Raw genomic sequence first — 26294 nt, 5'->3', positions numbered from 1 at the left:
AACTGACTCAAAAATAATAGAAAATCTCAACAGATCTATAACACATAAAGAGACTGAGCCAACAACAGCAAAAACAACATAATCAAAAAATATAAAACTACATGGCAAACAAGCCAGAAAACTTTATTTGCAATTTATATAGTGAATAATTAAAAAGTTTTAATACATAAAAAGCTCTCACAAATCAAAAAGGATAAGACAAGGGTAAGACTAGAAAATTTACCCAAAAAATGAAAGGTTATTAAATATGTAAAAAAGAATACAAATTAAAACAAAATACTATGTTTCACTTATTAGATAGGCAAAAATTAAAAATATATACAGAACTGGACTCTGTAGCATTCTCATAAATTACTGGTGCAGCTAGAGACTGGTCCAATTTTTCTGGAAGACATTTTTAAATATAGTACCTTCAAAGAACCAGAAAGAGCACATTTCCTTACCCAGGAAAATTTATCTCCAAGAAAAAATATAAGAAGCTTGTAAAATGTTTGTACAATGACAGTCAATGCAGCACTGTTAAAAGCAAAAAATGCGTATAATAAATTACGTATATATTTTTAAATAGCTATAGATATGATGGCTCAGACTGTAAAGCATCTGCCCTCAATGCGGAAGACCGGGGTTCAATCCCCAGGTCGGGAAGATCCCCTGGAGAAGGAAATGGTAACCCACTCCAGTACTCTTGCCTAGAAAATTCCATGGATGGAGGAGCCTAGTGGGCTACAGTCCATGGGGTCGCAAAGAGTCGGACACGACTGAGCGACTTCACTTACTTACTTATAGATATTAAACATATAGATTTGCATCGGAAAAATTCTCAAAGGATATGCATCAAAATGTTAATAAAGGTTATCCCTGAGTGTTTGGGGAGCTTTTTAAATTTATGCTTGTTTTACTTACTTTTCTACAATAATTATATTTAATTTATAAATGGAAAAACAAATCTACAAAACCAATATCCCTGTAAAGTTGCAAGCCATAGCTCATCGAAGCAAATCTTTAATATATTTATATTCAACAAACACATCTTGAGCACCTACTATGTGTTAGGTGTGTGTGGGTGTTAGTCGCTCAGTCATATCCAATTCTTTGTGACCTCATAGACTGTGGCCCACCAGGCTTCTCTGTCCATGAGATTCTCCAGGCAAGAATACTGGAGTGGGTTGCCATTTTCTTCTCCAGGGGATCTTCCCGACCCAGGGATCTAACCCATGTCTTTTATATCTCCTGCATTGGCAAGTGGGTTCCTTCCCACTAGTGCCACCTGGGAAGCCCATGTGCTAGGTACTGTTAGGTAAATGATTTTATTTCAGTGTGTCTAAATTCTCCTGCTCGTAAGTATGGCACCAAAGGTACTCACTCTCCCTCTCACTCCTTAATTACTACTATTTGCATTTGGATTTTAAGTTTTATCTCTAATTACCGAATGCAATTAAACCCATATTAAAAGAATATCTGGCATTATATTACCAATCCTTGGCCTGCCTCAGTGATTTAGGCTCTGGAAAGCCAAACTCTCAAGTCACCACCTCTGTACTGATCAGCTCCTGAGAATAGAGAGCAAGCTGGCCTGAAGTGGATTCTTAAGGTCTATTTCAAAAAGGGAGGGCAACTGTCAAAATGTGGACTCCACTGGCCACCATCAAGTGCAAATTCCCCACCTGTCAAATATTCCTTCTCCTATCTCTCCCTAGCCTTTCTTACTCCTTTTCCTTCTGGAACTCTGGCTCCTAACCCTAACACTCCTTTCTGCCGTAAGACCATTGGATGGTGAGATTTTAGAACCCATTCTCACTGCATTTTCTCTCCTCCTTCCAGCCCTCCAACCATATATGTCTTTGGTACCTTGAGTGTTAGAAGGACTAAAGCTTTCCTGGTACCACCAAAAACAGAACTGACACTGTTTGTAAAGGCAGTATTTTTTAAGTTTTGTGTTTTTTTTTTTAAAGAAAAAAACAGAGTGGTTTTCACCACAATACCAATTAGAGTTTATAAAGAAAAATAACATTTAGCAGGACCATTTACAATTACAGTACCCAGCAGTAATATACTCTGCACTATAACTGTGGTTATACAAGTAGCCAATGAATCATGGGTCTGTTTGATGGCAGCAGCAACCTCTGTTCAGGTATGCCGCCCTCGTGTGGTTGTATGCGTGTTCTGTTGATTCCAGCGATACCTGTAGGATCCTATTTCACACACAACGCTCTGGGCCTCTGCAAGAAAAAAACAAGGAGGGGAGCGCTCTAAGGCACCATTTCACAGAGCCCTGAGGCCTGCTCACGGGGTGGTGGCGACACCAGCCTGTAGTCATCCCCTCTTCTTGGGAGAAGGTGAGCTAAGCTCGCATCTTGAGCTCGCATCCACGCTGAGCACCCAGAAGCAGCTGGTCCCCAGGCAGCCGCAGGAAGTCCCGCTCACTGCCTGACACTCACTAGCATTCGCCAGCATGCCTGGAAGAACCAGCGCGGAGGCCCGGAATAAAGCCCATGGCCATTGTTATCACTCACATACGCTCTGATGGTTGCCTAGACGACCCAGGTCCGGCCCCACCCACAGAGTCTGGCAATCTAGACCAGTCGGGTACCAGGCAGAAAATGGAAAAGCCTCCAGAAGAAGCTCCCACCGAATCCTCGGAAATCCAAAGACCAGCCAAGACCCCAGATGACAGACATACAGATGGCCAGGAAGACAGCAGGCAGAACCAGTATGAAGTGGAGGCAGATGACTGGACTGATGACAGAGCAGCTGACCAGACTGCCCAAATGGTGTCTGGCCTGGCTGAACCCAACATAGTTAATCGAGCTGACCACAAAGTAGATGAACACATGGGAGAAAGAACATCTGATCAGGCTGACCTCAGAGCATCTGACCATGATAATTTTGCCAGTGGTAGAACATCTGACCAGGCTGATCAGAGGATGTCAGAAGAGATGGACAGCAAGGCATCTAGCCAAGCTGATGGTGTCAGGTCTGAACAGACTGACAACCAGATGTCTGCTCTGCCTGAACAAGGTACTTATGAGCAAACTGAACAGAGAACGTCCAGCCTAGCTGAGAGAATAGCTTCTGAACAGTTTGACCAAAAGCCATCTGTGCCATCTTTACAAAGAGCCCATGGGCGGAGTGATCACAGAATGCCCCGACCAGGTGACCAAAGAACGGCTCAACAGATCGAAAGTAGATTGTCCGGCCTGATTGAGAAAAAAACTTATGAACGAATTGATCAGAGATCATCTGACCAAGTTGACCACAAAAGAGCTTCAAAGACTCACCTCAAAGTGCATGACCAGACTACTAAACCAGCTGAACACCCTGAGACTGACTCTGACAAGGCTGGTGGTGAATCTGACCAGACTGATGACTTATTGGATGAAGAGGATGATTACACAGAAGACAACCTGTTTGACTACAGAGAACAGTCTAATGACGAAGTATTCAGACAGCTTGGCTATGGCAAGGAAGAGGAAGAGGATGACTTCAAAGTGCAACCCTGCAAATTTGAGCCTAGCCAGACAGATGCCAGCGTATCTAATACTTCCATTGAAAGTGACACTGAAAGTGTAGCTGACCTGCGAGTCTTCATGCCATTTGATAACAGTACTTTCCAAACAAAAGAACAGGCCTACTCTGAAAAGTTTCCCTCCATTTCATCTAAACTGGACTATATCATCAGTCGAGAAAAACCTCAACCCATGGAAGTCGAGCCTGTAGGTTATAAGGACATTTGATACCCACCTGGGAGGTTGGAGATCAAGCCAGGGTTCTGGGAGAATGCGGGCAGAGGGCACATGCTGTGCTATGTGTAACCCATAGGATTCAGGAAGGTAGGAGTAGGGTGGGAGATAACGAGATGGGTTGCCTTCTCAGCTACCCGAAGTAGACCATTCAGGCAGGATCAATGAACTAGGATGCAGGAATCCTGGGTTTCAAGTCCTGGTTCTGCTGCTAACCCTGGGAAACTAATTCATTTCCCCTCTCTGCTGCTGCTGCTGCTAAGTCGCTTCAGTCGTGTCCGACTCTGTGCGACCCCATAGACGGCAGCCAACCAGGCTCCCCCCGTCCCTGGGATTCTCCAGGCAAGAACACTGGAGTGGGTTGCCATTTCCTTCTCCAATGCATGAAAGTGAAAAGTGAAAGTCAAATCGCTCAGTCGTGTCCAACTCTTCGCAACCCCATGGACTGCAGTCTACCAGGCTCCTCCATCCATGGGATTTTCCAGGCAAGAGTACTGGAGTGGGGTGCCATTGCCTTCTCCGTCCCCTCTCTGAGCTTCTGCCACAGGAAAGGAATTTGGAGTCCATTGGATATCTCTGTGAAGGGAAAAGTAGACTGGCTATGTCTAAGGCATCTCTCAAGACCTGAGGTACATTACATTGCCTGGAGGATCAGCCAGATCTCTCACAAGGTCTATAGTTTGTAGAGTTCAGATCCTGTCAATACCAAATTCCACTGATAACATCAACAGTAACAAAACTTCCTGGGAATTTTCTATTCATTAAAGACTTTCTTGGGGGATATTTCCATTTTAGGATGATTTTTCATCATACCAGGAAAGAAGGATTTCTGATGCATACAGTCAACCTTATAAGAGGCGATTCCCTCCTATAGTATATGAAGATCCTTATCAAGTTTCACTTCGATACATGGAGAAACACCACATTCTGCAAATATTCCAGGTAAACCTCTCAATCTCTTTTTAAAATGTGAGTTTTAAAGTAATTATAATATAAAAGACAAACACTGACCTGGCTCTTAAAAGGCAGATCAGGTGTTCTGGTATTCCCATCTGTTTCAGAATTTTCCACAGTTTATTGTGATCCACACAGTCAAAGGCTTTGGCATAGTCAATAAAGCAGTAAGAGATGTTTTTCTGGAACTCTCTTGCTTTTTCCATGATCCAGCGGATGTTGGCAATTTGATCTCTGGTTCCTCTGCCTTTTCTAAAACCAGCTTGAACATCAGGAAGTTCACGGTTCACATATTGCTGAAGCCTGGCTTGGAGAATTTTGAGCATTACTTTACTAGCGTGTGAGATGAGTGCAATTGTGTGGTAGTTTGAGCATTCTTTGGCATTGCCTTTCTTTGGGATTGGAATGAAAACTGACCTTTTCCAGTCCTGTGGCCACTGCTGAATTTTCCAAATTTGCTGACATATTGAGTGCAGCACTTTCACAGCATCATCTTTCAGGATTTGAAAGAGCTCAACTGGAATTCTATCACCTCCACTAGCTTTGTTCGTAGTGATGCTTTCTAAGGCCCACTTGACTTCACATTCCAGGATGTCTGGCTCTAGGTCAGTGATCCACACCATCATGATTATCTGGGTCGTGAAGATCTTTTTTGTATAGTTCTTCTGTGTATTCTTGCCATCTCTTCTTAATATCGTCTGCTTCTGTTAGGTCCATACCATTTCTGTCCTTTATCGAGCCCATTTTTGCATGAAATGTTCCCGTGGTATCTCTGTTTTTCTTGAAGAGATCTCTAGTCTTTTCCATTCTGTTGTTTTCCTCTATTTCTTTGCATTGATCGCTGAAGAAGGCTTTCTTATCTCTTCTTGCTATTCTTTGGACCTATGCATTCAGATGTTTATATCTTTCCTTTTCTCCTTTGCTTTTCGCTTCTCTTCTTTTCACAGCTACTTGTAAGGCCTCCCCAGACAGCCATTTTGCTTTTTTGCATTTCTTTTCTATGGGAATGGTCTTGATCCCTGTCTCCTGTACAATGTCACGAACCTCATTCCATAGTTCATCAGGCACTGAATGGCCCACCTCAAATGAAAACATTTAAGCTGGAAGTATTTAAGTTTAAAGAAGTAGGATGTAGAGGAAAGTGCACAAATTTTATAATCTATTAGCCCAAGTCTCCAAGCTCAATTTGCTCCTTCTCCTCTTTGTAATTTGGAAGAGATTACCTAATTTCTGTGAATCTCAGTGTCCTCTTATAACAGGGATAAGTGATATTTACTTTATTAATGTTATTCTATGCCCTTTCTTTCTTTAAAATGTCCTTTTGTGGGAGAATGCTAACTGCTGGGCTTTCTGGCTTTAACAAAGAACTACTAATTGTTAAACTGAAGGACAGAAGCCCTAGAAAGTAGAATTTTAATCATTCTGTAAGCAATTTTCTTCATCTGTCAAGAAAAAACAGTGTTTATGCATTGAACATTGTTATAAGAAAAGCTAGTTATAAATGTGTTCAGTAGAAATATATGTAAAATGATTAATGAGCATGCATGCATTAAACAGATCAGAATACTTTATACCAGAAATTTGCCCTATTGTTATTCCCTGCAAATGAGAATTCTGTTTACTTTATTAATAATTTTTGTTATTCAACAGCAACAAAACATATGAAAGTGAGTCTCTGAAGTCTTTGATATGCTTTCTCATTTATTATTACAAACACAGAACATCATTTTAAACTTTTAGAATCAAATGCCTTAGGAAGTTTCTTGTAAAAATCATAGTGTTTTAAAATTTTTACTTGAAAAAGTTTCTTTGACTGTTCTTTGAAGTAAATTATTTATTGATTTCTCAGCCTGGCAAAATCAAAATTCTCAAAATAAAAACTTCCTCCAAAACCTTCTCACTACCTCTTTGATCTTCAGTTCAGTTCAGTTCAGTCACTCAGTCGTGTCCAATTCTTTTCGACCCCATGAATTGCAGCACGCCAGGCCTCTCTGTCTATCACCAACTTCCGGAGTTCACTCAGATTCACGTCCATTGAGTCGGTGATGCCATCCAGCTGTCTCATCCTCTGTCATCCCCTTCTCCTCCTGCCCCCAATCCCTCCTAACATCAGAGTCTTTTCCAGTGAGTCAACTCTTCACATGAGGTGGAACTTAGAAACTAGAAAGATATCCACTGCTATTTATTCACCCACATTTTACCTTAATTTACCTAAACATATCAGTAATAAGGAAGTATAACCTGACCACATAAGTTTAGTTCAGAACCATAATGTAATATCTTTCTGTCTCTCAGCAGATCACTGAAAACTTAGTCTATGAAAAGCCAGAGGATCCCCTGAATTTTATGCTGTGCCAGGTATGGAATTTTTTTATTATAAAATATAGCACACATACAAGTGTACAAAACGTGTGCAACTCAGTCAATGACCATGAAGAGAGCATATCTGTAACTGCCATTCAGGTTAAAAAAAAAAAAACTAAATGTTGTCAGGGAGAAGGAAACGGCAGCCCACTCCAGTGTTCTTGCCTGGAGAATCCCAGGGACAGGGGAGCCTGGTGGGCTGCCGTCTATGGGGTCGCACAGAGTCGGACACGACTGAAGCAACTTAGCAGCAGCAGCAGGAATAGGAAAGTAAGTGATATGAAACAGCTTTTCTATCCTGTGTGTTGACCTGGCTGCAGGTGTGTTCTGTTATTTGAGGAAAGATAAATCTTAAGAACCCTTACCTCAGGCTTTTTAACACAGGGTACCACTTAGCCACCGGGAAGCCCATTAAAAGACAGGGAGGTCCAGCAGTCAGTCTTCTAGGAAATTGGTAATGATGTCACCTAACCTTGAAACATTAAAAAAAAAAAGTGTTCTCAACTATGTAAAATCTTTCTCCTCCTACCTTCTCAAATGTAATCCTAGGAATTTTGCCTGTAAACAAAGCATTTCTCGGCCAGAAATACTTTCTCTCTTTATAGCAAGGCTTCATATTATATTGAGTACCACAGGTTCCATCATTTTTAAAGGACAGAGACATAAATGATAAATAATGGATATAAAAATATTACAATCTACCACCTCAAAAAATATTGTTTATGGAGCTTGGAGATTCAAGTATTGATTGCAGTTTTATTTTGAAAAGAATGCTACAACTTATGTGGTTTTTCTTCCTCATGTTTATATTAAAAGAAAAGCTAATAAACTCTATTTTAATTAAAAAATAAATAAATAAACATTGTCAGCATCTGAGAAGTCCCCTTCGGTTTCCTCAAGGTTATCACTTCCCACAAAGGGACTATTATTCTGACTTTTATGGTAATGACATTCTCACTTTTCTTTTTAATTTTGCCATGAAACATGAATCATAAAACACTTTTGTTTAGACTTGTCAGATTTTTGAAATTTTTATTTTATTTAGTAGTTGAGAACATGACTTCTAGAACCAAACTGCTTTATTTTTTAGACTTAAAAATATTTTTAGTTTTAAATTTTTATGCAATTTTTAAAGCTTACTTTCCATTTACAGTTATTACAAAATATTGTCTATGTTCCCCATGTTGTACAATACATGCTTGAGCCTGTCTTACACCCAATTATTTGTCCCCTGCCCCCACACTGGTAACCACTAGTTTGTTCTCTGTATCCGTGTAGACTTGTCAACCTTTTAAACTTTATAAAAAGGGAACCATGTAGTAGAGATTCATTTGTTCACTCTTTTACTCAGAACTATGTCTGTGAAATTAATCCATGCTATTGTGTATGGCTGTAGTTCATCTATTTTCATTGCTATATAGCTTTCCTCATTTGAAATGCCACAATTTATTCATTCTGTGATAGATATGGACCTTCAGGATAACCTATTACAAAGCTTTTTCCTAGGAACTTTCATGCGCATGTCTCTTGGTACACATAAATACACATATCTCTTGGATACATACCCACAAGAGAGAATGCTGGCTTCTAAAGTATGTGTAGCTCAGCTCTAATAGATTACATCAAATGATCTTCCAAGGAAATTTCACCAATTTACACTCCCACTAGCAGTGTGCATTAGAGTTTTGGTTGTCTTACATCCTTACCACTTACACCCAACAATATTACCAATCTTTTCAGCATTAGCCTTTTTAATGGATGAACAGTAATAAATCATTTCAGGTTAAACTTATTTATCCTGAGTACTAAAGCAGTTGCATACTTTTTCATTTGTTTATTGGCCATTTGGAAATATTTCTTTTCTATTATATTGTATTTTTAAGTCATTTGTAACAGTTTTCTATATGTTCTGGTTGTGAACTCTTTGTTGATGTATTTGTTACATGTATCTTCTTCGACTCTTTGCCTTCCTGTTTTATCTCTTAAAGATATCTTTTGATGAACAGGAATTTTTAATTTTTATATATTCAAATTTATTTTATTACTTCTGGTATCCTATATTATAAGTGTCTCCTTAGCCCAAGCTCCTCACCTTAGTCCCTGTATTATCTTGTAGAAGATAATACAAACCCATCTTTTTTATAGGTTTTGTTTTGTTTTGCTTTTCACATTGATTTTGTGTAGGATGTGAAGTGAGGTCAAGCTTTATTTTCTTTCAAGCAGACATCCAATTGACCAAGCACCTTATAGGAAAAGACAGTACTTTCCACGCTGTTTTTTTATTTGACTCCTGTAGTATATTTGTTGATCCTTGCTCCACTACAAGAATCTCTTAGTTAGAATGCCCCATAATAAGTCTTAATATCTACCAGAGCAGGTCCTCCCATCTTATTCTTCTTTTAAAGTATCTTGGTTGTTCTTAGGTGTGTGCATTTCCTTTTCAGCATTTAGAATTATTTGTCAAGTTACACACACACACACACACGCGCGCACACACACTAGCACACACTGATGGGATTTTGTGGGGAGATTGCTTTGGCTCTGTTGATCAATTTGGGGAGAAGTATTGAATACCAGCTTGAACAATAAGCTTTATCCTCTCCATTTATCTAGGTCTTTAATTTCTTCCAGTATCATTATTATTTGCATAAAGATTTTACATATCTTTTGATGGATTTATTCATAGGTATTTTATAATTTTGATGCTGTTATAAATAGAAACCTTTAAAACTTCAGGTTCTAATTTCTGACATATAGATGTGTAACTAATTTTTGTTGATCTTATTTGCAGCAACCTAGTTAAACTCAATATTTCTAATCAAGCACTTGTAGATATTTTGGGTATTCCAGCATATACAATCATATCATATTTAACCTTTCCAATCCCTATCCTTTTCTTTCTTTCTGTCTTACTGCATGTCTTATAACCCCCTCAGATCTACCTTCATCTCTTCTTTATGCTGCAGAGAAGCTAATCTGCATGGACTAGATCAATAGGCTCTCATTCCTTTTGATTCACAGTGGGTTAAGCCAGCAGGAAACCCTGGAGAAAGATGGGAAAGAGGAAAGAGGATGAGATCAGATTTATTCCCCTGTCCTTTTCTCCATGATCTATCTGTCCTGAGTTTTCTGGAAGTCATTGATTCTCTTAAAGCATCTTACTTTATACAGCTCTTTTCTCCTGAATTAGAGTAATGTTCCCTCCTCTTGACTTTCAGTCTCAAAGTTCAGTGTTTCCTAGCTTTGGATTATTGCATTATCTCCTGTGACTACCTAATGCCTACTTCTTTAAAAGCAGTACTTTTTTTGAATAAACCTCTTTGAATTTTTCTGTTTTGAAAGTACGGTTTCCTGTTGGAATCCTGACTGATAAAGAACACTGATTAGGAATATCCCGCAGAATTAATGTTGAATAGAAGTAGCTACAAGTGGTTTACCTTGCTGGCACTCAACCTTAAGAGAAAAAAAAAAATGCTTATTTAACCATTAATTATAGTGTTTATTGTGCTTTATAAATGCTACTAATAATATTAGGGCAGTTCCCTTTATAGTCTGTTTTCTGAGAAGTTTTGCCATGAATTATTAAATTTTATCAAATTATTTTTCTATATCTATTGAGATGATCATATGATTTTTCTTCCTTTTCCTGGTAATATGGGAAAATATATTTTCATTTTTAAAACTTTTCAAGCATACATACAGAAAATTACAGGGATCAAATCTGCACAACTTGTCTGTCACTACTTCAACAGAGCCAGGAAATCACCACTCAGGTCAAAAGACTGAAAGTTCTCATCTCCTCAGAATCCCACATGGTGACCATTTTCCAATCACTACACTTTCTTTTCCAGAAAATAACCACTATTCCAACTTCTAGATTAGCTTGACTCTATGGATTTTATATAAATGGAACCTGATAATGATACTATTTGCAGGCCAGCTTCTTTTGAGCTGACTGAGGGAGCTGACTGTGACTCATATCATGAACTCCTTATTGGCAAATTCAGACTTAAAGAAAGTAGGGAAAACCACTAGACCATTCAGGTATGACATAAATCAAATCCCTTATGATTATACAGTGGAAGTGACAAAGAGATTCAAGGGATTAGATCTGATAGAGTGCCAGAAGAACTATGGACAGAGGTTTGTGATGTTGTACAGGCAATGATCAAGACTATCCCCAAGAAAAAGAAATGCAAAAAGGCAAAATGGTTGTCTGAGGAGGCCTTACAAATAGCTATGAAAAGAAGAGAAGCAAAAGGCAAAGGAGAAAAGGAAAGACATACCCATTTGAATGCAGAGTTCCAAAGAATAACAAGGAGCGATAAGAAAGACTTCCTTAGTGGTCAGTGCAAAGAAATAGAGGAAAACAATAGAATGGGAAAGACTAGAGATCTCTTCAAGAAAATTAGAGATACCAAGGGAAATTTTCATGCAAAGATGGGCTCAATAAAGGACAGAAATGGTATGGACCAAACAGAAGCAGAAGATATTAAGAAGAGGTGGCAAGAAGACACAGAAGAACTGTACAAAAAAGATCTTCACGACCCAGATAATCACGATGGTGTGATTTCTCACCTAGAGAGAGATGGTGTGATCTCTCACCTAGAGCCACGCATCCTGGAATATGAAGTCAAGTGGGCCTTAGGAAACATCACTACGAACAAACCTAGTGGAGGTGACGGAATTCCAGCTAAGCTATTTCAAATCCTAAAAGATGATGCTGTGAAAGTGCTGCACCCAATATACCAGCAAATTTGAAAATTTACTGGTGGCCGCCAGACTGGAAAAGGTCAGTTTTCATTCCAATCTGAAAGAAAGGCAATGCCAAAGAATGCTCAAACTACTGCACAATTGCACTCATCTCCCATGCTAGCAAAGTAATGCTCAAAATTCTCCAAGCCAGGCTTCAACAGTACATGAACTGTGAACTTCCAGATGTTCAAGCTGGATTTAGAAAAGGCAGAGGAGCCAGAGATCAAATTGCCAACATCCATTGGATCATCAAAAAAGTGAAAGAGTTCCAGAAAAACATCTATTTCTGCTTTATTGACTATGCCAAAGCCTTTGACTGTGTGGATCATGACAAACTATGGAAAATCCTGAAAGAGATGGGAATACCAGACCACCTGACCTGCCTCTTGAGAAATCTGTATGCAGGTCAGGAAGCAACAGTTAGAACTGGACATGGAACAACAGACTGGTTCCAAATTGGGAAAAGAGTACGTCAAGGCTGTATGTTGTCACCCTGCTTGTTTAACTTACATGCAGAGTACATCATGAGAAACTCTGGGCTGGATGAAGCACAAGCTGGAATAAGATTGCTGGGAGAAATATCAATAACCTCAGATATGCAGATGACACTACCCTTATGTCAGAAAGTGAAGAAGAACTAAAGAGCCTCTTGATGAAAGTGAAAGAGGAGAATAAAAAAGTTGGCTTAAAACTCAACATTCAGAAAACTAAGATCATGGCATCTGGTCCCATGACTTCATGGCAAATAGATGGGGAAACAGTGGAAACAGTGCTGACTTTATTTGGGAGGGCTCCCAAATCACTGCAAATGGTGACTGCAGCCATGAAATTAAAAGACCTTACTCCTTGGAAGGAAAGTTATGACCAACCTAGACAGCATATTAAAAAGCAGAGACATTACTTTCCCAACAAAGGTCCATCTAGTCAAAGCAATGGCTTTTCCAGTAGTCACATATGGATGTGAGAGTTTTACTATAAAGAAAGCTGAGTGCCAAAGAATTGATGCTTCTGAACTGTGGTGTCGGAGAAGACTCTTGAGAGTCCCTTGGAGTGCAAGGAGATCCAACCAGTCAATCTTAAAGGTAATCAGTCCTGAATATTCACTGGAAAGACTGATGCTGAAGCTGAAATTCCAATACTTTGGACACCTGATGCAAAGAGCAGATTCATTTGAAAAGACTCTGATGCTGGGAAAGATTGAAGACGGGAGGAGAAGGGGACGACAGAGGATAAGATGGTTGGATGACATCACCGACTCAATGGACATGAGTTTGAGTAAACTCCGGTGATTGGTAATGGACAGGGAGGCCTGGCATAGTCCATGGGGTCACAAAGAGTCAGACATGACTGAGAGACTGAACTGAACTTATATTTCTGGGATTCTTTCATCTTGTGCATATTATTCATTCCTTTTCGTTTTTGTATTCTGTATTCTGAATTAGACGTTTAATTGTTTCCTTTTTTTTTTTTTTTTGGTCGTTATGAGTAATGCTGTGGTGAACATTCACGTATTTGTCTCTTGGTGCACATGTGCACGAATTTCTATTGGGTTCAGACCTAGAAGTGTAATTGCTAAATCATAGGTTATTGATGACAGGACTGAGCGACTTCACTTTCACTTTTCACTTTGATGCATTGGAGAAGGAAATGGCAACCCACTCTGGTGTTCTTGCCTGGAGAATCCCAGGGACAGGGGAGCCTGGTGGGCTGCTGTCTATGGGGTCACACAGAGTCGGACACGACTGAAGTGACTTAGCAGTAGCGGTAGGTTATTGACAGTAGTTCAGCTTTAACAGATGGCTGACAAAAATTTTCCAAAGTACTCAGACAAGTTTACACTCCCACTTAAAGTGGTATTGTTGTAGTTTTCTTCGTGTTTCTTATGCTGTGGTGCTTTGAACTAAGAACTTATGGGCTTATGGTTTTCAGCATATTTGGAAATTTGGCAGCCACTGTTTCTTCAAACACTTATCTATCCCATCCCTGTCCTCTAGGAGCTCCAATTACATATATATGGGGGCAGTTGAAGTTGTCTCACAATTTCCTAATTCTGTTAATGTTTTTTAACTCTTTTTTTCCCTTTCCATATATCAATTTTCTATTGCTGTCTTCAAGGGTATTGATCTTTTGTTGTGTAGTATCTACAGTACACTTTTCATCCCCAATTTAGTTTTTATCTTTTCTGTAGTGTCAATATCTTAACTTTTTTAATGTAGAGAGTATAGTTATAATAATTGGTTTTGCTGCTTGTTTTTATGCCTGGTAATTTTTTTATTGAGATATAATTGACATATAACATTGCTATAAGTAGGTGTCCTTGAGTCTCAGATGGTAAAAAATCTGCCTCAATGCAGGAGACCCAGGTTTGATCCCTGGGTTGGAAAGATTGCCTGGAAAAGGGAATGGCAACCCACTCCAGTTTTCTTGCCTGGAAAATCCCATGGACAGAGAAGCCTGGTAGGCTATAGTCATTGGGGTCACAAAGAGTCAGACATGACTGAGCAACTAACACTTTCACATTGTCACTTTCGTGCCTGGTAATTTTTGACTGGTGCAATATATTATAAATGTTACCTTAGTAGGTACTGGATTTTTTTTTTTTTTTTTGGCATTCATGTAAATATTCTTGGACTTTATTTGGCGACCCAGCTGATTTAGTTGGAAACAATCTGATCCTTTCCAGCTTTGCTTTCAAGATATTTTTTTGAGTGAGGCAGAACAGTGTTCATCTTGGACTAAGTATTCCCTACTCCTGAGGCAAGACCCTTGTGAGTACTCTACCCAGTGCCCCATGAATCACGCTAGGTTTTCCAGTTGGTGATAATAGGCAATATCCTTGGCTTGGTTCTGTCCATGGCCTCAGGGAGTTTCCTCGCACACATGTACTGATCCACACTCAGGGGATTATTTCAAGGGGAACTTCTGCAGATTCCAGAGTTCTTTCTGTGCAGTTCTCTCCTCTCTGGCACTCTATCCTGTGAACTATAGCTACCATGCTTTCTTCAGGATCTCAGCTCCATCTGCACAACTTAGGGGTCTGCCGAGGTCTTCTTGGGTTCACTTTCCTGGCCATGAGGCCAGGAAGCTTTCTGAAGACAATAAGATAGAGCACTCATAAGGCTCACTTCATTTCTTTCCTGACTCTCACAGAGCACTGTCCTTTGTTGCGAACATCTTGAAAACCATTGTTTCTTATATGTTGTTCATTTTTTAAGTTGTTTTGAACAAGAGGGAAATCTGGTCTTAGAGGAAATAGGAGTTCCAGACCTTTGGGTTTTAATGCTTTTCATCTATTTTGAAATTTTTTGCAGCCAGCATTTTTTCAAATACTGTTTCTATCTCTCCCCCCTTACCCACTTTCTTCTTCTTCAAGGAACACAATATGTTCTGGATGTTATTTTTATGCTGTTTGTCTGTAAATTTTCTTCAACTATTGAGCATTTCAAATATATGCAAAAGTAGGGAATGGTATATTTACTCTCTATGTGCTCCTTGCACTGGAAGTCCTAGCCAGAGCAATTAGGCATAAATAACTACTTTAAATAAAAAAAGTAAACGCCTTCCAAATCAGAAAGGAAGAAGTAAAGGTTGTCTTTTCCATTTAAAATGAATTGCATTCTCTAGGTTTTCTGTAACTAGGATAATTTCGATTGCATCTTGAACATCATAAATATTGTGCTGTGCAGACTGTGTTCTGTCATATTCTTCTGACAAGTGATGATGTGCTTGTTTTTGTTTAACTGGCTGTTAACATGGTTAGATTTGAACTGTGAGCACTGTCTCTTGCCTTCTGTGGTCACTTCTTTTTGCTACTGCTAGTTTGAATCTAACCTACGAATGCATGATTCAGAAGGCAACCTAAGGCGTGTGCAGAGTTCATGCACAGACCTTCCCTCTTTGAGGATTCCCCCTCACTCTTCAGCATCTGACATTTGACCAGGCCACTTTCTGTGATTTTTCCCTCCAGAAAAGCAATGGGTTTTCTATCAGAGTTTGAGGTATTCTAGTGCAGCCACAGCTGTGTCTGTGGGTCATGATTGTCATTGGGTCAAAATTATGAAAACTGAGGAATCCATTCCATGTTGATCACTTGCTCTAAGTTTAGACTCCTTTTCAAAACCTACCTGTATTTGCTTAGTGTCCAGAACCTTCATGTAGTTGTTAGACTTTATGTTTTGTTTCAGTTTGCAGGTTTTTTCTTTTGGATGGGGGTTTGTATTTTGTCTACAGTACACAGGTGTTATTTGAAGAATTCATTTTTTTAGTGTTTCTTCTTGCATATAGGAAGCAGATCTTCATATAGTAAACTATATATTATTAATATATAATATATACTCTTATGGTTTTATCACATAGATAAGTGTGTGGTATTTTTACTTTATGTAGTTCAAAATAGTTTCTAATTTTCTTTATGATTTATTCTGCAACATATGGATTTTTGGACAGTAGATTTTTTATCAGATCAGATCAGATCAGTTGCTCAGTCGCATTATATTAATACCTAATTTTGGTTTCTTGTTGCCCTTTGGTTATTGATTTCAAAGTTGATTGCACTTTACTCATAGAACAAGATTTTAAGTCTTTGAAATGTATTTACTTGCTTTATGATACAGCATATAGTTAATTGCTGTGAATGAATTAATTGGGATTGAAAAAATATTTATTCTTCAGTTATTGAGAAGTGTCTAAATATATCCATTGGATCAGGTTTGTTAAACATGTTATTCAAGTTTTCCAATATTATTGTCAATTTATGCTGTATATATGTAATTGAGGCTATGTTATTAGGTACTTATAAATTTAGATTCTTATATTTTTCTGGTAAATTGAATTTTTGATCATTAAGAAGTATAACATGAACTCTAACTACTCTTTTCAATATTGTTATAGCTACACCAGATTTATTTTACTCAGTGTTTAAATGGTATATATTTTCCATCTTTATGACTCTTAACTTTTCTCTGTCCTTATGTTTTAGACATCTTTCTTATAAATATTAATTACATATATTATAATTTTTATAATTATTCAAATCTGGTAAGCTTTTAATTAGAGTAGTCCTTTTATATTTGATGTTGTTAAAGATATATTGGGGTTTGAATCCATGCTACTTGTCCCACCTGTTTTGTTTCTTTTCCTCTACTTTTCGTCTTCCTTTATTGTTCCATTTTTCTATTTAGAAGTTATACTCAGTTTGTTTTTTGGTTTTACACTGAGGTGATTTTTTTTAATTAATATGTTTTATTTTTTAGAATAGTTTTACATTACAGAAAAATTAAGCTGAATGTACAGTGAGTTCCCACTTACTCCCATCTGCTCCCCCCATTTCCTCTATTATTAACATTCTGCATTATTATGGTACATTTGTTACAATTGGTCAGCCAGTTTGATACATTATTATTAACTAAAGTTCATGATTTACATAAAGTTTCTTTGTGTATGGGCTTCCCTGGTAGCTCAGTTGGTAAAGAACCTGCCTGCAATGCAGGAGACCTCCCTTCGATTCCTGGGTTGGGAAGATCTGCTGGAGAAGGGATAGGCTACCCACTCCAGTATTCTTGGGCTTCCCTGGTGGCTCAGCCAGTAAAGAATCTGCCTGCCATGTGGGAGATCTGGGTTCAATCCCTGGGTTGGAAAGATCCCCTGGAGGAGGGAAGGGCTACCCACTCCAGTATTCTGGCCTAGAGAATTCCTTGGACTGTATAGCCCATGGGGTTGCAAACAGTTAGACACAACTCAATGGCTTTCACTCTTTGTGTTATACGTTATAGGTTTTGACTAATGTATATGCTATGTATTTACAGTATCGTACAGAAAAAGGTCACAACCCTAATAATCTTCTTAATATTATACTTTTAGTGGTTCTCCTTGAGTTATCAAAATCTAAATTATTTGTACCAAGTCAGTGTAAGGACGTCTATATTTTGATTTTCTATATATTTTAACCCTACAAGATATGATAGTACCAAGTAGATCAAAACTTCAAGTGGAAAAAAAATTTTTTTTCATTCTCCTCAGGTACAGGAAATGATACAAAACAGGAAGAAAAGTGAAGCTTAACAAAGAATGAATCTCTCCTAAACATTGTTTACAACCATCAGTGTCAACACCATGTTCTGTTGCCCACTCTGAAAAATCATTTTTGAATGGGTCATTGGTAGTGACTGTGCCTAAATATGTTTTTATTTTTTAAGTAAAAATCTGCTGAGTACCTTTGTAAAATTCATAGAACAGTTACAGATACTTCTGGTTAATCATACAAAACATATACATGTATACTTCTCCGTGCATTGATATTTCAATACTCATTCCTCCAAAGCACTGAACAGAAACATGTTCACGAATCCCAAAGAGGATAAAGAAAAGAATATTAGCAGTTTATATGCAGTTCCCAAAAGCATACAAATCCATCATGTCTCAAAGCTGTTTATAGAATTTTCAATCAGAAAATGTGCAGAAAATAATTTTTAACAGTACTTTTAGGAGATAATTGGTGTAAGATCTCTTTTCTTGTTTCTTAATACCTCCAAGATATGTTTACTATTTTCCCCTTTGACCCTGCCACGGTATGACATTAGTGGATACAATTTAATCTATTCCTTGGGATAGTCTTCTTCTGATTTTTAACCTACAGCAAAACTCAAACATGTTGTACTACTCTGTACACACCTGTGAGAGAGGCAGAATGTCACTTCCTTATTACCTTTATCCTCTGAAGAGTGTCTACATTGTGTGGAATGTGCAACCAGTCAAACTGGTATTTAAAAGCTAAAAACCTTAACGAGGTCTACACAGCCTGAGAGCACCCAGCAATCATAACTGAGATGATCATATGACACTACTATTGTCTGAAAATTTCATTTCATTTCTGTTTGAGCATTAAAGCAGACTAAATTGTTCATATTGTTTCCCTGGTGACTTGGTGTAATTATGTGGTGTATTACAATGAATTAAGCTCCTGTTTGAATAGTCATGCACAAATCCCTTTTTTATATGTGAATTTTATGTCTAACAATTATATTTTTAAAAATCTATGCTTAGAACTTCAAAGTTTCTTTTGTTTTTCCTTCAATTGTCCATAAAATGTGCCTGTGCCCAGACTCAATAAATGTTCTCCAGGCAGATAAGCAGTCTTTCTGTTGACTACAGGCTGGCAAAACTAGGTGAAAGCTGATAAACTTACAGTGAACCTGTGGGAAAACTTTGAGAGACATAACTAAGATATAATTAATCAGCGGGTAGAACAACATTGACCCAAATATCAAAGGATCAACAATATTCAGTTCAGTTCAGTCTCTCAGTCGTGTCCGACTCTTTGCGACCCCACGAATAGCAGCACGCTGGGTTTCCCTGTCCATCACCAACTCCCAGAGTTTACCCAAACTCATGTCCATCGAGTCAGTGATGCCATCCAGCCATCTCATCCTCTGTTGTCCCCTTCTCCTCCTGCCCCCAACCCCTCCCAGCATCAGGGTCCTTTCAAATGAGTCAACTCTTCGCATGAGGTGGCCAAAGTATTGGAGTTTCAGCTTCAGCATCAGTCCATCCAATGAATACCCAGGACTGATCATCTTCAGAATGGACTGGTTGGATCTCCTTGCAGTCCAAGGGACCCTCAAGAGTCTTCTCCAACACCACAGTTCATAAAGCATCAATTCTTTGGCTCTCAGCCTTCTTCACAGTCCAACTCTCACATCCATACATGACCACAGGAAAAACCATAGCCTTGACTAGACGGACCTTTGCTGGCAAAGTAATGTCTCTGCTTTTGAATATGCTATCTAGGTTGGTCATAACTTTCCTTCCAAGAAGCAAGCGTCTTTTAATTTCATGGCTGCAGTCATCATCTGCAGTGATTTTGGAGCCCCCAAAAATAAAGTCTCTCACTGTTTCCACTGTTTCCCCATCTATTTGCCATGAAGTGATGGGATCGGATGCCATGATCTTAGTTTTCTGAATGTTGAGCTTTAAGCCAACTTTTTCACTCTCCTCTTTCACTTTCATCAAGAGTCTTTTTAGTTCCTTTTCACTTTGTGCCATAAGGGTGGTGTCATCTGCATATCTGAGGTTATTGATATTATTAGTGATCAAAGACTTGGATGTTATCAGTAACATCTGAAATTACTGGATTTAGTCCACTGGTTTTCAACCCTAACACTTTGCTGTGTTCCATGAAGCAGAACACCTCAAACTAGTCCTCCACAGTCACTTCAGCCCTTCTCACGGGCAATCTGTGAGGCATTTCAGAGCTGTCCTTTGACCTTTCACAATGAGGCAGTGGACCAGCGGCGATGCACTTGGTATCCAGTGCTCCTGACTGAATATGTTTGACTGAAAGAAGAAGGGAGAAAATGGAGGTCAAGCCTCACTCTCAGTGACTCAGGCTCTCTCTTGAGCCTGAGTCAATCAGCAAAAAGTATGTTCAGTTCTCAGTCCCTGTGTGGTAGGAAGTAGTTCCAGACCAGGAGTAAATGTGAAAGGTGAGACTCTGGGTGGAGCTGGCTGTCCACTAGAAAAGGAAGAGGAGTCCCAGCCTTTTCAGAGTAAAACTAACAGAGGACATGACACATAGGGAAAAAAATGTAATGGGAATAAAAGTTTCAGTGTCAGAACAAGCAGGGTTCGTAAGTATGACCTCCCTTGAAGGAATCAATCCCTTAAGAATGCTTCTTAAAGATGAGTTATTCCTATAGATATGAAGTGTGAGTGCCTCAAATGTTATTGAATGAGATAATATGGAAAAACACCTACAAAAGTGCCTGGTAATGTAAGTTCTTATTATTTTAGTAATGTTATTATCAATAGTATTGATATTAGATTCTTCCCTGAGCAATCCTGTCGACCCTCACTCACTTGTTCCTCCATCTCCTCACAGTAATTGAGAATCAAGCTGCTAGAACACTTTTCTGGGGCACATCCCTTTCCCTCCTCCATTTAAAGAATAAACGTGACATCATTTGTCATTAGGGAAATGTAAACCAAACCACAATGAGGTGTTACCTCACATCCACTGGGATGGCTGTAACCAAATAGACAGATAATAACAAGTGCTGACAAAGCTGTAGAGAAATTAGAATAGTTAGACTGCTAATGGAAATGTAAAATAGAGCAGCTGCTTTGGGAAACTGTTTGGCAATTCTTCAAAAACTTTAACATTATCTCTGACTTAGCAATTCCACCCTTAGAAATATATCTAAGACAACTGAAAATATATGGCCATTTAAAAATGTGTACAGAACATAAAATGATACCCAGCAAAGACATATTGTGGAGCACATGGAACTCTGCTCAATGCTATGTGCCAGCCTAGATGGTAGATGGGTTTGGGGGAAAATAGAGATACGTATATGTGTGGCTAAGTCCCTTTGCTGTTCACCTGAAACCACCCTTAATCAGCTATACCCCAATATGAAATGCTTTCGGTGTTAAAATTTTAAATTAAAAAAAAAAACTTTACAAGAATATTCATAGCAGTGTTCATAATAACCCCAAAGTGCAAACAATAAAAATGCCCAGTAAGTGATGAATGGATTTTTTAAATGTGATGTTTGATAGATGAGTGGATAAATAAAAATGTGGTTTGTATATACAGTGAAATGTTATTCAGCTTTGGAAGGAATGAAATTCTGACACATTCTGCACCATGGATAAACACTGAGGACATTATGCTAAGTGAAATAAGCCAGGCACAACAGGATAAATACTGTGTGATTCTACTTCTATGAGGTATCTAAAATAGTCAAATTCATATAGACAAAGTAGGATGGTGCTTATTAGGGACTATGGGAGCGGAAATGGGGGATTGTTTCACAGGTAGTTTCGGTTCTGCAAAATAGAAAAGGTCTGGAGATCTGTTACACAGCAATATGAATATATTATACTTAACTCCACTGAACCTTACACTTAAAAATGGTTAAGATAGCTCAGGGCTGGTGCACTGGGATGACCCAGAGGGATGGGATGGGAAGGGAGATGGGAGGGGGGTTCAGGATGGGGAACACATGTACACCCATGGCAGATTCATGTCAATGTATGGCAAAACCAATACAATATTGTAAAGTGAAAAAAAAAATGGTTAAGATAGTAAATGTCATATGTTTTCTACTACAACTTTTAAAAATGAATATATATATATATACATACATACAATGGAGTATTGTTTGGTAATAACAAGGAATGAAGTATTGATATATGACTATGACTTGGATGAAACTTAAAAGCATTCTGTGAAGTGAAAGAAAGCCAGTAACAAAAGGCCACATAGTGTGTGAGCCCATTTAGGTGAAATGTCCAGAACAGGCAAACCCACAGAGATGGAGAGCAGATAAGTGGCTGCCAGGGCAGGGGAGAGGGAGTGGTGGGGAGTGAATGCAATGAGAAGGAGGTTTCTTTTGTGGGTGTGGAAAATGTTCTAGAATTAGTAGTGGTAACAGTTGCACAATTCTGACTGTCCTAAAACCACTGAATTGTACACCTCAAAAGAGTAAAGTTTGTAGTATATGAATTATATATCCATAAAGCTTTTTTTTTAATTAATGTGAAGATTAATGTTTTAAGTCCATTTTATGAAAGTGAAGGAGAATAGCTATGAGGCTCAGACACAATAGAAAAAGGAAGACTCAGGCTTCTGGAATTATTCTTCTATTTCCCCCACTCTTTATGAATTCCCTTGTTTTACTCTGGTCTCCTGCATGTGTTTTATTTTCTTTTAAATTAGCATTCTGTTATTTCATGTTTGTGAGTGTGTTTCCAGCTCACTGAGATATAATTGACATATATTAATAACATTGCATAAGGTTAAGGTGTACAATGTAGTGATTTGATATATGTATGTATTGGGAGATACTGTCCATAATAAAGCTTCCTATTATTTCTTTCTCTGTTTTTTTTACTGTATGATTCCATTTACTTTAAATTCTGGATAATGTGAGCTAATCTATAGTGGCAGGAAGAAGATCAATTGTTATCTGGGGGGAAAGGGGGCAGGAGCAAGGATTACAAAGGCATAGGAGGGAGGACACTTTCAGGAGTGATTGATTGGTTGTTCACCATCTTGATTGACATGATGCTTCCGTGGGTGTGTATATGTCAGAACTGATCAGACTCAGTTTTACTCACCGTATCTCTTCCACTTACCTTCTTTTGTTGTTATGTCATCAACTTTTGTGTTAACACTATGTTAACCACCTATTCTTGTGAATAAGAAGTGAGTATGGAAGTATAATAATGTCTGTTGGTGTTTTTGTGCTCACATGTGTGCACATATATTTTTGTACACTGGGGAGGTGAACAGGTATGGTTGTCGATGGCTGTGACCTCTGCTTGAAACTTCGTGCCAGTTATTTAGCTGGAAACATTATAAAGCTAAAACTCAGACAAAGAGAGTTATGTTACTTTAGGTGGCAAATAATATGTGTGCCAGCACCTTATTAGGCTCTGAAAAGGCTATTTAATTTCTTGTAGTATTAGGGGAATTTTCAGTAAGTTGACACCAGATACACATTGGTACTGTGGCTTATTCTTATGAAGAGATAGGAGTCCAATAGGGCAGAGTTGAGTTGTCTGCCTAATTCTGTGTTTTTAAATATTTTTAAATACCCAAAGCAGTCCTCCTGAAACTCCTTTAAAATTACAGTCAATATTTACAAAAAGAAGTAAGTCTATTTTAATACTCAAAGCAGAAGAGAGAGAAACCTGAGATTTTTATAATTTCTGGAGACAGAAATCAGATGGGACCCAATAATGAATAAAGCAGGACAGCTGACCCACCTCAAAACCAACAGAGGCGACTAACTGTAGGCATTTCTCCAGGCAGAGCCTCAGACAGCTCCAGACTCAGAGTCGGGAGGTACAGGGGAGAGGAGTATGCCCTGAGTAACAAAGGACTCCTCCTTTCTTGTGACCTTAATGCTCTATTTTAGTTGGCTACCACTGGAGCCACACCTTGTCTTCACCAAAACTGCCCCACAATGAAATCACGCATGTAATCAAACCATGCTTCCAGCCATGACACTGAACATGGAGAATTTCATAGAGATTTGTGTCAAATTTTTATGAGAAAAACATGGGGATAATTGTCCAACCTCAGAATTGTCCAACCACAAATTGATCAAATGTATCCATGCAATGAAATTCCATGTGTCCAATTAATATTGCTGTAATTATTATTTAATTTTTTGGATCTACCCCATATCATATAACAACATACATACGAAACATCTATTTCTGCTATATTAACTATGCCAAAGCTTTTGACTGTGTGGATCATAACAAACTGTGGAAAATTCTTCAAGAGATGGGAACACCAGACCACATGACCTGCCTCCTGAGAAATCTGTATGCAGGTCAAGAAGCAACAGTTAGAACTGGACATGGAACAAAAGACTGGTTCCAAATAGGAAAAGGAGTATGTCAACACTGTATATTGTTACCCTGCTTGTTTAATTTATATGCAGAGTATATCATGAGAAATGCTGGACTGGATGAAGCACAAGCTGGAATCAAGATTACCGGGAGAAATATCAATAACCTCAGATATGCAGATGACACCACATTTATGGCAGAAAGCAAAGAGGAACTAAAGAGCCTCTTGATGAAAGTGAAAGAGGAGAGTGAAAAAGTTGGCTTAAAGCTCAACATTCAGAAAACTAAGATCATGGCATCTGGTCCCATCACTTCATGGCAAATAGATGGGGAAACAATGGAAACAGTGAGAGACTTTATTTTGGGGGGCTCAAATGATGACTGCAGCCATGAAATTAAAAGATGCTTGCTCCTTGGAAGAAAAGTTATGACCAACCTAGACAGCATATTAAAAAGCAGAGACATTACTTTGCCAACAAAAGTTCATCTAGTCAAGGCTATGGTTTTTCCTGTGGTCATGTATGGATGTGAGAGTTGGACTGTGAAGAAAGCTGAGCGCCAAAGAATTGATGCTTTTGAACTGTGGTGTTGGAGAAGACTCTTGAGAGTCCCTTGGACTGCAAGGAGATCCAACCAGTCTATCCTAAAGCAGATCAGTCCTAGGTGTTCTTTGGAAGGACTGATGTTGAAGCTGAAACTCCAATACTTTGGCCACCTGATATGAAGAGTTGACATTTGAAAAGACCCTGATGCTGGAAAAGATTGAGGGGAGGAGGATAAAGGGACGACAGAGGATGAGATGGTTGGATGGCATCACTGACTCGATGGACATGGGTTTGGGTGAACTCCGGGAGTTGGTGATGGACAGGAAGGCCTGGCATGCTGCGATTCATGGGGTCGCAAAGAGTTGGACATGACTGAGCGACTGAACTGAACTGAACTGAAAACAGCATATTAAAAAGCAGAGACATTGCTTTGCCAACAAAGGTCTGTCTAGTCAGAGATTTGGTTTTTCCAGTAGTCATGTATGGATGTGAGAGTTGGACTGTGAAGAAAGCTGAGCGCCAAAGAATTGATGCTTTTGAACTGTGGTGTTGGAGAAGACTCTTGAGAGTCCCTTGGACTGCAAGGAGATCCAACCAGTCCATCCTAAAGGAAATCAGTCCTGAATATTGATTGGAAGGACCGATGCTAAAGCTGAAACTCCAATACTTTGGCCACCTGATGCGAAGAACTGACTCATTTGAAAAGACCCTGATGCTGGGAAAGATTGAAGGTGGGAAAAGAAGGGGATGGCAGAGGATGAGATGGTTGGATGGCATCACTGACTCAATGGACATGAGTCTGAGCAAGGTCCGGGAGTTGGTGATAGACAGGGAAGCCTGGCGTTCTGCAGTCCATGGGGTCACCAAGAGTTGGACATGACTGAGTGACTGAACTGAACTGAACTGAATCTGTTTTGAAAAGATTCATGTTTTCTCCCCATAGAATCCTAGAAATAGAACATACATTGCCTAAGATATAAATGGAAACATATGTCCTTGTCTGTATCCTTGCTACTTTACCACAAAGATTTCCAAAGAACACATTTTTAATAATTTACATATTTCTCTGTAACATAGATCATTTATAAATATATGAGCTACCAAGAAGTCATTCATATCACATCATCCATATAAAATCCTGGTATATTTAATTTCTAACTTTTTTAAATCTTTTTCTTTCTAACTTTTAAATTCACTTACACATATACATACTTTAAAAAAAAGTGTGTTGAATTGTACAAACTATTTTGTAACATGATTTTTTCATTTGTAGTACTTAGGAAGTATTTGGCACTTCATAAGTTCTTGATACATATTTATATAAATAAATATTAAATAACTGAACATATTTCCATGTAATGAAGTGGTTTTCTGTGACCTCATTTTTCCTATCACAATTGCATAGAATTCCACTGTGTGAAAAATTTTCTCCCTAACCAGGCCCTGCAGAGCTGAGGAGAAATAAGTCATGTGATTGACACAGAGATGCCCCGTGCAGGCACCTTTGAGGGGGAACATGCTGCCCAGCTCCTGAGAGTACCACAGCTCGTGCCTCCCCTGCCCACCCACTTCA

The 26294-nt window shown here is 38.7% G+C and overlaps 2 protein-coding genes across 3 annotated transcripts in view; one reads left to right on the top strand and one right to left on the bottom strand.

Moving 5' to 3' along the window:
* Positions 1–26294, bottom strand: part of IGSF11 (immunoglobulin superfamily member 11) — a 260051-nt gene that overhangs the window by 200841 nt on the left and 32916 nt on the right. Inside the window, exon 2 of one of the 2 annotated variants that reach the window (XM_086404722.1) lies at positions 7424–7530. The exons of the other annotated variant lie outside the window; for it this stretch is intronic. The gene's annotated coding sequence lies outside the window, so the exon portion shown is untranslated. The remainder of the gene's footprint in view (positions 1–7423; positions 7531–26294) is intronic. 2 annotated transcript variants of the gene reach the window in all.
* Positions 1937–10033, top strand: TEX55 (testis expressed 55). Its single transcript, XM_086415535.1, has 4 exons — positions 1937–3713; positions 4536–4682; positions 6990–7142; positions 10025–10033. Exons 1-4 carry the CDS (start codon positions 2493–2495, stop codon positions 10031–10033), a joined length of 1530 nt encoding a protein of 509 aa, XP_086271661.1. The 5' UTR covers positions 1937–2492.

Source organism: Bos grunniens, chromosome 1 (assembly GCF_055505025.1).
Source record: "Bos grunniens cultivar Pamir isolate PY7600 chromosome 1, Bosgru_T2T1.0, whole genome shotgun sequence".
In the NCBI taxonomy this organism is placed as follows: Eukaryota; Metazoa; Chordata; class Mammalia; order Artiodactyla; family Bovidae; genus Bos; species Bos grunniens.
Note: the sequence above shows the minus strand (reverse complement) of the source record. Positions and strands in the feature narration are given on the sequence as shown.

Excerpts from the sequence above, each read along its gene's own strand:
- TEX55 (XM_086415535.1), top strand. The coding sequence starts at position 2,493 with ATGGCCATTGTTATCACTCACATACGCTCTGATGGTTGCCTAGACGAC. Across the intron at positions 3,714-4,535 it reads AACCCATGGAAGTCGAGCCT|GATGATTTTTCATCATACCA; the intron begins GTAGGTTATAAG and ends TTTCCATTTTAG. Across the intron at positions 4,683-6,989 it reads ACATTCTGCAAATATTCCAG|CAGATCACTGAAAACTTAGT; the intron begins GTAAACCTCTCA and ends TCTGTCTCTCAG.